At 42.3% G+C, this 14,243-nt stretch overlaps 1 protein-coding gene across 1 annotated transcript in view; it reads left to right on the top strand.

The window, feature by feature from the left end:
- Positions 1-14,243, top strand: part of msps (msps cytoskeleton-associated protein 5) — a 608,635-nt gene that overhangs the window by 151,065 nt on the left and 443,327 nt on the right. The window contains exon 12 of the mRNA XM_080286226.1: positions 13,594-13,790. Coding sequence (XP_080142352.1) covers positions 13,594-13,790 — 197 coding nt within the window. The remainder of the gene's footprint in view (positions 1-13,593; positions 13,791-14,243) is intronic.

The raw sequence follows: 14,243 nt of genomic DNA on the forward strand, positions 1-14,243 counted from the left end.
GAAATACCTTACAAGATTGAAAGCACATACTCTATTATGAAGGAAAAACGTAAACACCGTACTGTAATACACAGTTATCTACACATTTATTCACAAAACAGTACAAAATAAAAAGATGCATCAACTGGTGATAGCACACACTCGCACGGTCGTTTCTTAGCTTGTCCAATAACACAATTTTCTCTGCTAAGGTCATAACTTTTCTTGATCGTTTTGTCACTTTGGAGTTCTTTCTAATTGTATTATTAGCCTTTGGTGAGGCTGGCTTACGTCCTGGGGCCATGTGGAACGCAAGTGGGAGGCAAGAGGCTCATATCATAGTGCGGTTACAAGAACAACATACACGTGAGGCAGTCAGGCTTGGACTGAAGAATGCGGGTCAGAGAGCAGTGTTGCCATATCCAAACAACGAAATTATGCTATGGCAATGAAAAATTATGCTAGATTGAGCAAATTTGTTCCAAGTATAAAATGAATTATGCTAACTTGAAGCTAAATGATAAAATTCTATACATATTCGTGCTACATATTAATTATGTATTGTTTACTATGAAAATGTTAAAATGAACCTACATAAAGTAAGAGGATAAATATCGGTTTTCTGCCCATACTGCTTTTTCCCACGAAACTTACGTTTTTCTGATGGATTTTGATGTGATTCATTCGATTTTGAGCATCATTTCCGTCGGAAATAACCAGATTTTGAGATATGACCCCCCCCCCATCCCCCTGCAATAATGGGGGATCTTTGGGGAATCGGCGGTTATAGAGAGGGGGGGAAACACAGAAAATGGTCATTTCCGACTGAAATGAAGCTGAAACTCGAATGAATCATACCAAAATCCATCGGAAAAACCTAGGTTTCATGGGTAAAATACAAAGCTCAAACTTATCCTAACCTAACCTAACCGAACCAAACCGAACCTAACCTAACCTAACCTAAAACCTAACCTAACCGAACCTAAAACCTAACCTAATCCAACCTAACCTAATCCAACCCAACCAAGCCCAAACTGAAAGTAACCAACTATTCAAACATCTTCTTACCTTATCTCTCTCTCTCTCTCTCTCTCATTTGTAGCTTTTATAAAATTATTCCAAAAATATTCCATTCCATTCTAAATTATGCTAGAATGATGCTAAAACTAATATTCTAAAAAATATTCCAGACTCGAAAATTTGATCAAAATTATGCTAAAAGAATAAAATTATGCTACATATGGTAACACTGGCAGAGGGGCCGTGGGAAAGGGTCAGAGGGTGGCGTGGGTTTACCGCGCTACAATTGGAAGCTGCGGGAATTTCAAATTTTTTGTTTTCTCTATATTCAAGGATATTTTAGTTGAACTTATTAATGCTAAGAAAATCCGCGAGAGGGCAAAACCGTAGACAAAAAATCCGCAAAAAATGCGGGATTACTGTATATATATATATATATATATATATATATATATATATATATATCTGTATAGGAGCCTCTGTGGTACAGTGGTAGAGTGTACGTTTCGCATGCTTGTGAGCATGGGTTCGCCTCCCACCAGAGTTGTAAAAACTTTGGGATGCGTTCACCTAGCCACTTGCTACTTTGGCGGACACAAGAGGTGCTGTGGTTGAACCAGTGTCGCATACTATGGTGGTACCATTCTTAATTGGCGGTTTGGGTGGGGCACGAACCTCTGTACAATGGTGCCACGTTTTCCATACCCGCAATGCCTCTCTATCTCTCTCTTTCCTGGGGGAAGATGTGCGTCACCCTAGGGAATTTTGTTTCTTTTATGTGTCTTATAAACTTGTGCTTACATTTCATTCAATCATTCTCTCCCTCCTTCGTTCCCTCCCTTCCTCCATCTCTCACTCAGCTGCACTGCACCCAACACTTCCCCTGGTCTGCCTCCCCCCCCCCTCTCTCTCTCTCTCTCTCTCTCTCTCTCCTCTGTGGTATTTTAGGATACATTTTGGTTATATTCTTTTACCTTTTTTTTTTTTTTTTTTTTTTTTTTTTTTTTTTTTTTTAAATGTGAGGAAGAAGGAACCAAAGGCCATGAGCCCGCAAACAGTTCCTTCCAAGAGAAAAACAAAATACAATAGAGAGCCAAATTCAAGATCCGATCATTTTGAGATGCCTGGACACACTGTGTTTGAAAGACTGGAGATCATAGGCAGCAGAAAATACAGACAGAGGGAGACAGTTCCAGATCTGACCTGTTGCATAAATGAAAGACTGGGAGTAACGGTTAACTCTTGCATTAGAGAGTTGGACAGAAAAGGGATGAGAGTTTGCTGCCAGATGGGTGCTACGCGCCCGTCGTAGAGGTGGAGGAATGCAAGCAGACAGTTCAGAGGAGCAGTGACCATTAAAGTAGCGATAGAAAAGAGATAAAGATGCAACAGTGCGGCGAAGAGACAGAGGTTGAAGGGAGTCAGTAAGAGGAGGAGAGTTAATGAGACGAAAAGCCTTTGACTCCACCCTATTGAGAAGAGCTGTATGTGGAGAGCCTTCCCACACAAGAGAGTTGTACTCCACACAGGGGCGGATAAAACCCCTGTATAGAGTCAACAATTGTGCAGGGGTAAAGAAAGAGCGGAGTCGGCTTAGCACACCCAATCTCTTGGAAGCAGATTTTACAAGAGATGTAATATGATCTTTCGAAGATAAGTCCCGAGTAAATGAAACCCCAAGCCTGTTCTAGGATGATGCAGGATTAAGCTGAATATTATTAAATATTAGTGGGTATACCTGTGGAAGATTTTGTCGGGTTGATAGGTGTAAGAACTGAGTCTTAGATGCATTAAAGACAACCATATTATTTTTACCCCAGTCAGAGATACGAGCCAAGTCAGACATTAGGTGTGCCATAGCCTCATCCCTTGTTTGTTGAAGTAACTTTTGAGATGGGCGTTGCGGGAACCGAATGGAAAGGTGAAGGGTGGAGTCATCAGCGTATGAGTGGATAGGGTTAGATGTACAGCTTAGAAGATCATTGATGAGTAAAAGGAAGAGAGTTGGTGATAGGACAGAGCCCTGAGGAACACCACTGTTGATAGATCTAGGAGAAGAACGATGGCCGTCTACAACAGCGGCTATAGAATGACCAGAAAGGAAGCTAGCGATGAAGGCACAGATAGAAAAATAGAAACCGTAAGAGGGCAGTTTGGAAATTAAAGATTTATGCCAGACTCGATCGAAAGCCTTTGAGATATCAAGTGCAATGGCAAAGCTTTTGCCAAAGTCCCGAAAGGAGGATGACCAGGAGTCTGAAAGGTAGGTGAGAAGATCGCCAGTGGAGCGTCCCTGACGGAACCCATACTGACGATCGGAAAGAAGGTTATGATAGGAAAGATGCCTTAAAATTTTTCTATTGAGAATTGACTCGAAAACTTTTGAAATACAGGACGTTAAAGCAATTGGACGATAGTTGGAGGGTTGGGAGTGGTCACCCTTCTTTGGGACTGGCTGAATGAGAGCAAACTTCCAGCAAGAAGGAAAGATACAAGTTGACAGACAAAGGCGAAAGAGTTTGGCTAGGCAGGGTGTAAGCACAGAAGCACAGTTCTTGAGAACAACAGGAGGGACCCCATCAGGCCCATATGCCTTGTTAGTACTGAGGCCAGTGATGGCAGAAAATACATCAACTGAAGAAATTTTAATGTCAGCCATGAGGAAGTGAGAGGGGGGAAGTGATGGAGGAACAGCACCGGAATCGTCTAAGGTGGAATTGGAGGAGAAAGTCTGTGCAAAGAGATCTGCTTTATCAGTTGAAGAAATAGCTACAGAACCATCAGAGTAGAAAAGAGGAGGGAAGGATGAGGAAGTAAAGTTGTTAGAAAGACTTTTGGCAAGGTGCCAGAAGGAGCGGGAAGAATTCGAGTTGGAGAGTTGAGAGCATTTAGTATGGATGAAATTATTTTTAGTCGAGCGAAGAACAGACTTAGCATGATTCCGGGCAGAAACGTTAAGATGATGTGATTCAGGGGTGGGTTGGCTCCGGTACCTTTTGTAGGCCCTGTCCTTGTTGCGGACAGCATTGGAACAAACGTGATTAAACCAAAGCTTTCTTGCGTTAGTCAAAGGATATGAGAAAGGAATATATGCTTCCATGCCCGAGAGAATAACCTCCGTAATGCGCAAGGCACACTCAGATGGCTCCCGGCCATGGAAGCAATAATCATTCCAGGGAAAATCAAAGTAGTACTGCCTGAGGGCCTCCCAGTCCGCGGCTCCAAAATGCCACAGACAACGTTTCCCTGGAGGGTCCACAGGCCGTACTGGAGTGATAGGACAGGTTAAGGTAATAAGGTTGTGATCGGAGGAGTCCAACGGAGAGAAAAGATTAACAGAGTAAGCAGAAGGATTAGTTGTGAGGAAGAGGTCAAGTATGTTGGAGCTCTCTCTCCAAGGCGGTCAGGGATTCGGGTAGGGTGCTGTACAAGCTGCTCTAGGTCATTAAGGATAGAAAAGATGTAGGCTTGTTCACCAGGTGGATCCGTGAAAGGAGTGGAGAGCCGAAGGTGGTGGTGAACATTGAAATCTCCAAGAATGGAGATTTCAGAGAAAGGAGAAATGGATAGAATGTGTTCCATCGTAGAAGTAAGATAGTCGAAGAATTTTTGATAGTCAGTAGAATTAGGGGATAAGTTAACAGCACAGATATATTTAGTCAGAGAATGACAGGAAAGCCGAAACCAGAGTGTGGAGAATTCAGAAGAATCGAGTTCAGGAACACGAGAGCAAGATAAGTTGTTGCGTATATATACACAACAGCCACCTTTGGCTTTGAAATGAGTATAGAGAAAGTAGGAGGATACAGAAAAGGGTTTGCTGTCAGTTGCCTCAGACAGCTGAGTCTCCGTTAGAAAAAGAAGGTGAGGTTTAGAGGAGGAGAGGTGGTGCTCAACAGAGCGAAAGTTAGAGGAAAGGCTGCGAATGTTGCCGAAATGAAGAAGAAGAGAGTCAGACAGTGGTTCCAGGCACCTCTAGTCGTCACCGGGAGAGGGGCGGATGGTGGGGGCATTTATGGTCCCCCCCCCCCTGGGGATTCTGAGGCTTGATGAATCGATGCCATTTTTGGTGAATATTGAATAGGAAGTGTAGTTTGTACTGTGCATGTAGTTTGGTGTAGATAGTTAGAGAAATTTGTACTGGAGAGCATGTTGGCATACTCTCTGTGAAACTGAGACACTGAAAAAGTTCAGCAAAGGGGGATGGTCAGGAACTAGTCCTGAGGGCTGATGAAACGGGAGCTTCAGCACTCCCTGTCCTCAGCTTTCCATCCACCTCGGGAGTACTGCCCTGCTCGACTGGTGCTACAGTCTACTCCTCACCTTATAAAGTACATATTGTAAATTTGACTTTATTTCCACACCACCCAGGAGGTAAAAGTCTTGGCATGTTTTTTTTTTAAGAGGTGTCCCCAAACAGGCCTAGGATAGAGGAAACTCTGGCCAGGTATGACTGGGTTTGTGTGTGTTGCCGCTCACAAGGGTTTAATGTATTATTATTATTTTTTTTATTTACCAAGAAATTGACATTTTTACTTATATTCCTGCACATTATCTTATAATCATAATTGTGACATTATTACCAACCCCAGAAATGCGGTAACAGCCAATAAAAGTGACTACTTTTTTTTTAAGCAGCACTGTAAAATATTTATGCCACACTTCTGTATTTCTGTATAAATATTTTACGCATAATGAGTTTACTGTTCTTTCATATATTATAATACACACGTTACCATTATATTCTTATGTGTTTATCTTATTGTGATGCCTATTACATATATCAGAGACGTTCACATAGCGGGTACAGAACACGTGGCAACACTGTACAGAGGTTCGTGCCCCACCTAAACCGCCACTTAAGATTGGTACCACCATAGTATGTTTGCACCCAATCAGCATAAGGCGGGCCGATTACACTTGGTTCACAGACTACACACACATCCAAACCCACTACAATTACGCTAACAAGCACTTCTCACCCTACATGCAGTCTCTACCAGACAGCCTAAGCCACTGGGTAGAGATACATTGGCTGTATCCTCCCTGCTTCGGTAGGGATAGGCCGGTCCTGCAGTGGACCTCAACGGCTGATGATGATATATGTATATAACTGTCTATCTATCTATCTATCTATCTATCTATATATATATATATATATATATATTTATATATCTATATATATTTCTATACCTATATTTATCTATATCTTTCTATCTATTTTTATATATATACTATACCTATATTTATCTATATCTTTCTATCTATCTTTATATATCTGTATATATATCTATAACTATATCTATATCTATATCTCTATATATATATATATATATATATATATATATATATATATATATATATGTATATATATATATCTATATATATATCTATATCTACTGTATATCTATCTATCCATCTCTGTCTATATATCTATGTATATCTATCTATCTATGTACTCAATCCTCGTAAATCGCGTGTTCAGAAATCACAGATTTGTAAATCAAGGCTAGGTGGCCATCAGACAGCTGGCAACCTTAAATCACTGTTAAGTCATGAAAATTGCAGACCTAGGCACCGAAGTGGACCTTTTCCGAGGAGAATTGTAAACTGCGGCATTTAAACTGAAAATCGCGACCCAACAACCAGTCACCATTCGTCCCTGGTGGCAAGTGTGCATACTAATGCCGCCATGTTGTTGTTGTTCTTGTCCTGCCAGTCTGCAGACTACAGACCATCGCCGTGGAATACGAGAGCTAACTGCCTTTTTTGTGCAACTTCCCCCCACCTCCTACCTGCCATGGCCCTTCCCGACCCCCTGATGAAGCGCTTTAAGCAGTATGGCGTCAAGAAGCTGCCGCAGTTGTTGTACAGTCAACGTTTGGAGCTCATTTGTCTTGCTGAGAGGGGAGAGAAGGTTTCAAAGCTGGTGAAAGAGTTTGGGAAGAACAAGTGCTGAGAGGTTCTAAGTTCTTCCCAACACCACCCCACTCCATTCACTTCAGCAGTTTCATCATAGGATTAAGTTGAGATCCCTTAACGTGGCTTTTTTCTATTTAATACATGCACTGAATATTTCTAAATGTATTGAACTTAACAGCATTTCAATTACCCTAAGTTCCTAAAAGTACTCTGTATTTGTCATAATTATTTGCAATCAAGATTTCCGATGTTATGGTATTTTCCCACATTCAGGCTTGACTCATGAAACTACTGTAAGTTGCCCTTGATGTCTCATTACCTACAGACAACACATTCACTTCCTTAGGTGAAAAAATATACTGGTATATATATATATATATATATATATATATATATATATATATATGGTTGTATGTATGTATAATGTCTGAGTATTGCCAGATGCCTTAATCCTGTTAGAGGTGGCCACAAAGAAATTGCCTCCATATTGCCCAGTCCCCCACCATTTCACTGCCCTGCTTCCAGCTCACACCCTCCTCTCTCATATACCTTTCCATCCCTCCATCTCGTCCTTGGCCTCCACCTCTTTCACATACACTCTCTTTTTCTCTTGCTCTCCATCCACTCCACATGGCCAAACCACCTCAGTGTAGTTCTCCTAATGCTTTCTGTCTCATCCACATCCACACTACAGTGCTATCTACCTATCTATATCTATCAATCTATCTTTCTGTCTATATATATATATATATGTATGAGCCTCTGTGGTACAATGGTAGAGTGTGTGTTTTCGTACACTGGAGAACGGGGGTTCTCGCCCTGCCAGGGTACAGCGACGTGCTGCTGGTGTGCTGGTACGTGGCACGGAGCTGAAGGCTCTTGCTGAGAACTTTGCAAGGCTTCACGATGCCCTAGACTTCAAGGCATTCGAGGGTTGGCTCTTTGCGTTCAAGTTACGGCATGGCCTTAGCAACTGTAAGTCTCATGGCGAATCTTTGGACGCCAACGAGGGTGGAGTAGAGGACTTTCGGCACAAGGTGAAGCGCTTGATTGACAGGGAGGGGCTCACTCTCGGTCAAGTCTACAATGCTGACGAAACTGGTTTATTCTATTGCTCTTTGCCTACGAACACTCTAGCCGAGGAGAAGCGTGTACCTGGCCGCAAGCTCTCCAAGCAACGGATATCTGCTTTTATGTTGTGCCAATGCTAACAGCATGCACCGGCTTAAGCCCGTTATTGTTTGCCGTGCAAAGGAGCCTCGGTGTCTTCGTGGGGTGATGGATGTCCTTCCTGTCGTCTGGTACCATTCCTTGAAGGCATGGTTCACAGCCCAGATCTTCAAAGACTGTTTCCACCGCCATTTCGTCAAGGAGGTCATCCATTTCCAGACGGAGAAACTGAGAATCCCACGCGACCAGGTTAAGGCCCTCCTTCTCCTCGACAATGCACCTGCTCACCCGTGTGACAAGGACATGGTGGCTGAGAATGGGCGCATTAGATGCATGTGTCTGCCACCTAATACAACTGCTCTCATCCAACCAATGGACCAAGGAGTGATCGTGGCAATGAAGAGGCTGTACCGAAGGAAGTTCCTGGATGAGGTGATGGCTGTTTTCGAGGACGAGGACGAGTGCAGGGAGGGACGGGACATGCGAGGGCAGCGGACTTTGGAAAACTTTTACTGCTACAACATCAAGTTTGCCATTTACAACTGGGCCAGTGTATAGAAGGAAGTCCCTGTCAAGACTCTAGAAAATGGTTGGTCTCGTCTGCTTCTAGGAACGGATGTGGAGTACGATTTCCTAGGTTTTGATGTGGATGACTTCCATGCACGTCTATGTACGCATCGCGACGATGTTGATGTGGACAATGTGCGTGAGTGGTTGGATGACGACGAGGGCGATCCTGGGTATCAGACCTTGTCTGATATCGAGATTGCATCTTCAGTTGCAGGTGTCAGTACCCAGCTTGAAGATTCCGACGAGGACGGCGACGATGATGCAGACTTCTCTCAGCAATACACTACTCCAGCCATCCCCAAGCTGAGTGCACTCCGGAAACACCTAGAGTTCGTTCTCGACTACCTGGAACACCTGGCCTGCGACAGGGAGATGAACCCTTTGGGACTTGTGGAGGAAGTGCCCGCTTTCAGGCAGCGCATCATTAATTGTCAATATCGTCGTTTCTTGCATCATTCAACCATTGACTGCTTTTTCAGACCCGTGACCCCTGCTGTGCCCAGCCCTTGCTCCACTCTATTGCCTCCCCAAGACAGGCCCTCATCCTCTGAGCCACAGCCCAGCACATCAGGCACTGTGGAGTCACCACTTGACGTGAGTTTGCGCCTCTTTTCAGAGTCATCTGCAGTGGGTACTCCATCACTATGACCCAGTGATGCACCCCTAGGCAACCTGCATCAGCTACTCTCAGACTCTGACAGTGATTAAATGGCAAGAACTTCTCCACTAGACCACACGGGAATTTTCAGTGTTGTGCAGTTAAAAAAAAAAAGTGCATAGCGTTAAGAAATTATAATTCTGAGTGCTGAGTGCAACACTGATTTTATAGACTTTCAGTGTAGCGCAAATTAACTAGAGTGTGTTATGTTTAGAAAATGGATTTATGAGTGCAAAGACTTGCAGAGTGCAACACTTATTTCATTAAGGGACAATGGAGCGCAAGAAAAACTAGAGTGCGCAGTGTTAAGAGAATGGAATTTTGAGTGCAAATGACTTAAGTTCAGTGCAAGACTTCATGTACAGTGTACTGCAGGTGCTTCAGGTACTCCTTTTTACTGTCACAGTCTGAGAGGAGGCAGGTTATTCATCGAGATGGCCAGGGACTTGTTGTAAGTGCCCAGAATGTTTCATATCGTACTGTATTTTCCATACTTACCTCTGAAACCTCATTTCACTCTTTTATGTCCCTTATTGGTGTGAATAGGGTCTTAGCTGCTATACATGTGCAGTAGGGAGGCGTTTTTCTGAGTTAGGCTAGGTTAGGGTCCATAACTACCAGTCCAGGAGCCAGGGACTTGTTGTTAGTACCCAGAATGTTAAATATTTTTTAAACTCACCTCTAAAACCTCATTTTGTGGTTCTTTTGCATTTATTTCAGTCTTCTGTGTCCCTTATTGGTGTGATTTGGGTCTTAAATAGGTACTGTGCATGTCCAGAGGGAGTTGTATATGTGTTTTTCTGAGTTAAGGTCCATAAGTACAAGTCCAGGAGGCTGGGGCCCACTATCCTGATGAGACCAGTTTCTGAACATGCCTTTGGCTCTATTACATCGGATAGTGGAGGGATTAGTGTGTGTATATATATATATATATATATATATATATATATACATACAGTATATATATATATATATATACACATGCAGTATATATATGTATATATACAGTACTCTCGGGTTCAACACGGTAATATTGTCATGCATGGGTCCCGTGTTGGACGAAAAACGTGTTGGACAAACAACAGAGCTTATGGGAAAAAATGAAGTATGTCAGTAACCCTAGGAAAAGTCACCCTAAATACCTACCATACACCTATACATATATTGGTATTACTGTAATTATAATAGATGGTACTGTACTATGAATGATAACTAACCCTTTAGGATAGTGTTGGTGGGCTTGCTGGGAATGGAAGGTGATATCTGAGGCTGGATGTAGTCCTACTGGGCCCCTGGTGGATGGCTGCTGGCATCACTAGTGGATAATGGCTGCTGCTCCTGCTCAACCTCCATCATAAATCCTTTGAAATTCCTCTCCCCCTTCTTCTGCCTCTCGATGAATTCTAGCTTGGTGGCCTGAGGGAGATACCACCGTTTCTTAGGGTTCTCTGAAGGCTTCCTAGGCATCATGAGCAAGGTAAAATGCAGTAGCAAGGGCAGAAAATGCAGTGAGAAAAAGCACTGTCCAATGTGAATTATGCGACTGAGTGGCGCTGTGACAGGAGAAATTTAAACAGAACATCACGTGAGAGCAGAAACGTTTTTCATTGGGCGACATGACGATAGCGGGCAGGGGAGGCTACTTGATCGTAAGTTTTGATTGCCTGTCGGCATCATGGAAACGTCCAGTATGACCATGTTGGACCAGGGGTGATCGTGTTAGAGGCGAACTCAGCGGATTTCGCCCACTTCTCAGAACTCTGTCACTGATATGCTTATGCACCCATTTTTCAATACTTAAATTGTATTAAATCGTGCTAATTTTTTGCCCAGACACGAATCGTGCTGGACAAACGCATGTTGGACGTGAGGGTAATGTATATATATATATATATATATATATACAGTAATCCCGCATATTTCACGGTAGTTACATTCTTGTAACCCCCGCGAAAAGTCAATTTCGCGAATACTCTATTAACAATTGAATCTTACACTTGTGTCCACCACGCTGCCCATCACACAGTCCATGTCCATACTGATTGCGAGACAATTTGCCGTCAGACAATTCCCCGTCAAAACATGGACGATTCCCCTTCAGAACAATTCGCACCCTGGACGATTCCCCGCCATTCTATAAATATACTAATCAATACTTTTATAAATATACTTATTATTAATTATTCAATACTTTAATAACTATATTTCAGGGGGATCCAGCAAAGTCTATGTTCAGTAGCGTAGGTTCTGGATATTATTTATTAGTTGCACCTTTAGTCAATAATTAACTTGTTTCTTCCTCGCTGTAGTCGCCCTTGAATTATATTCTAGCGTCACCCATAGCTATCTTCATTAATGAAGGCGAATTGTCTTGTGTTTGTTGTGGCTGCGGATTGTCCCGAAACCTCCATACTCATCCCGAAATACCTTCTTACAAGATTGAAAGCACATACTCCATTATGAAGGAAAAACATAAACACCGTACTGTAATACACAATTATCTACACATTTATTCACAAAACAGTACAAAATAAAAAGATGCATTAATTGGTGATAGCAAACACTCGCACGGTCGTTTCTTAGCTTGTCCAGTAACACACTTTTCTCTGCTAAGGTCATAACTTTGTTTGATCGTTTTGTCACTTTGGAGTTCTTACTAATTGTATTATTAGCCTTTGGTGAGGCTGGCTTACGTCCTGGGGCCATGTGGAACGCAAGTGGGAGGCAAGAGGCTCGTATCATAGTGCTGTTACAAGTACACCAGACAAGTAAGGCAGTCAGGCGTGGACTGAGGAATGCGGGGCAGAGAGCAGTGTTGCCATATCCAAACAACGAAATTATGCTAGGGCAATGAAAAAATTATGCTAGATTGAGCAAATTTGTTCCAAGTAAAAAATGAATAATGCTAACTTGAAGCTAAATGATAAAATTCTATACATATTTGTGCAACATATTAATTATGTATTGTTTACTATGAAAATATTAAAATGAACCTACATACAGTAAGAGGATAAATATCGGTTTTCTGCCCATACTGCTTTTTCCCACGAAACTTACATTTTTCTGATGGATTTTGATGTGATTCATTCGATTTTGAGCATCATTTCCGTCGTTCGGAAATAACCAGATTTTGATATATGACCCCCCCCATCCCCCTGCAATAATGGGGGATCTTTGGGGAATCGGGGGTTATAGGGTGGAGGGGAAACACAGAAAATGGTCATTTCCGACTGAAATGAAGCTGAAACTCGAATGAATCATACCAAAATCCATCGGAAAAACCCAGGTTTCATGGGTAAAGTACGAAGCTCAAACTTATCCTAACCTAACCTAACCGAACCAAACCGAACCTAACCTAACCTAATCCAACCTAACCTAACCAAATCCAACCCAACCAAGCCCAAACTGAAAGTAACCAACTATTCAAACATCTTCTTACCTTATTTGTCTCTCTTTCTCTATCTCTCTGATTTGTAGCTTTTATAAAATTATTCCAAAAATATTCCATTCCATTCTAAATTATGCTAGAATAATTCTAAAACTTCTAATATGCTAAAAAATATTCCAGACTCGAAAATTTGATCAGAATTATGCTAAAAGAATAAAATTATGCTAGATATGGTAACACTGGTAGAGGGGCCGAAGGAAAGGGACAGAGGGTGGCGTGAGTTTACCGCACTACAATTGGAAGCTGCGGGAATTTCAAATTTTTTGTTTTCTGTATATTCAAGGATATTTTAGTTGAACTTATTATTGCTAAGAAAATCCGCGAGAGGGCAACACCGTAGACAAAAAATCCGCAAAAAATGCGGGATTACTGTATTATACACAGAATTGTGTGTGTGTGTGTGTGTGTGTGTGTGTGTGTGTGTGTGTGTGTGTGTGTGTGTGTGTGTGTGTGTGTGTTTTCTCTGCAGGGACGTATTTTTACTCCCACATGACTCGGGTCTCTTTTCATTCACATTAAAAGTTGCTTCTCTTTCATCAGATTTACATTTACATTAAAATCATGATGCTTGCTGGCACTCAGACAGCTTGGAACCATGCTACACTATTTGCAAGCAACATAGTATGATTTGCATACATCAGTTTGGAGAAACAGGAAAGAAGAATCAAGTAGAGTGGAAAATATTAAATAATTAGCATGCATTGCTGTTTTCTTATCCCCCTCCTTTCTCTCCCCCCTATCACACGACTCCTTAGGAAGAAACATTCAAACATTGACAGAACTTACCTGTGGCAAACTGATTTTTTTTTTTTTCCCCTCCCCACAGCACCTGGAAAAGGTACTAAAGGAGGGGGCGGGGCCGGAGGGGGTGGAGGTCCTGCCATAGATGAGTGTAAAGAAGCCGAGATATCCACAGAGGAGGCCCAGGAGAAGGCAGCAGAGATCTTATCTGAGGATATTCTTTCTGGAATTACAGATGCCAATTGGAAAGTTCGGATGACAGCTGTGGAATCGTTCATTGTTGTAAGTCATGTTTTGGACTTATTCTTTATCATGAAGCATTATGTAGGATGCTTTGTTTTTATTTACCGGTAAAATTACTAATATATTTAGTTTTTTATTTTGTTACCTTGTGGTTTTGTAGATTTCATTTTTCTTCAAACAGCATTATATGTATGCAAGTCATATATATATATATATATATATATATATATTTATTGCCAGATGCCTCAATCCCGTTTGGGGTGGCCACAAATAAATCGCCTCCAAGTCGCCCTGTCCCCCTCGCCATTTCACTGCCCTGCTCCCAACTCACACCCCCCTCTCTCATATACCTCTCCACCCCATCCCTCCATCTCATCCTTGGCCTCCCCCTCCCTCTTCCCCCCTCCACCTCACTCACATACACTCTCTTCGTCAGTCTTTCACCCTCCATCCTCTCCACATGGCCAAACCACCTCAGTGTGTTCCTCATAA

This window comes from Coenobita brevimanus, chromosome 110, assembly GCF_032717465.1.
Source record: "Coenobita brevimanus isolate Jiangsu-jjx chromosome 110, ASM3271746v2, whole genome shotgun sequence".
Taxonomy (NCBI): domain Eukaryota; kingdom Metazoa; phylum Arthropoda; class Malacostraca; order Decapoda; family Coenobitidae; genus Coenobita; species Coenobita brevimanus.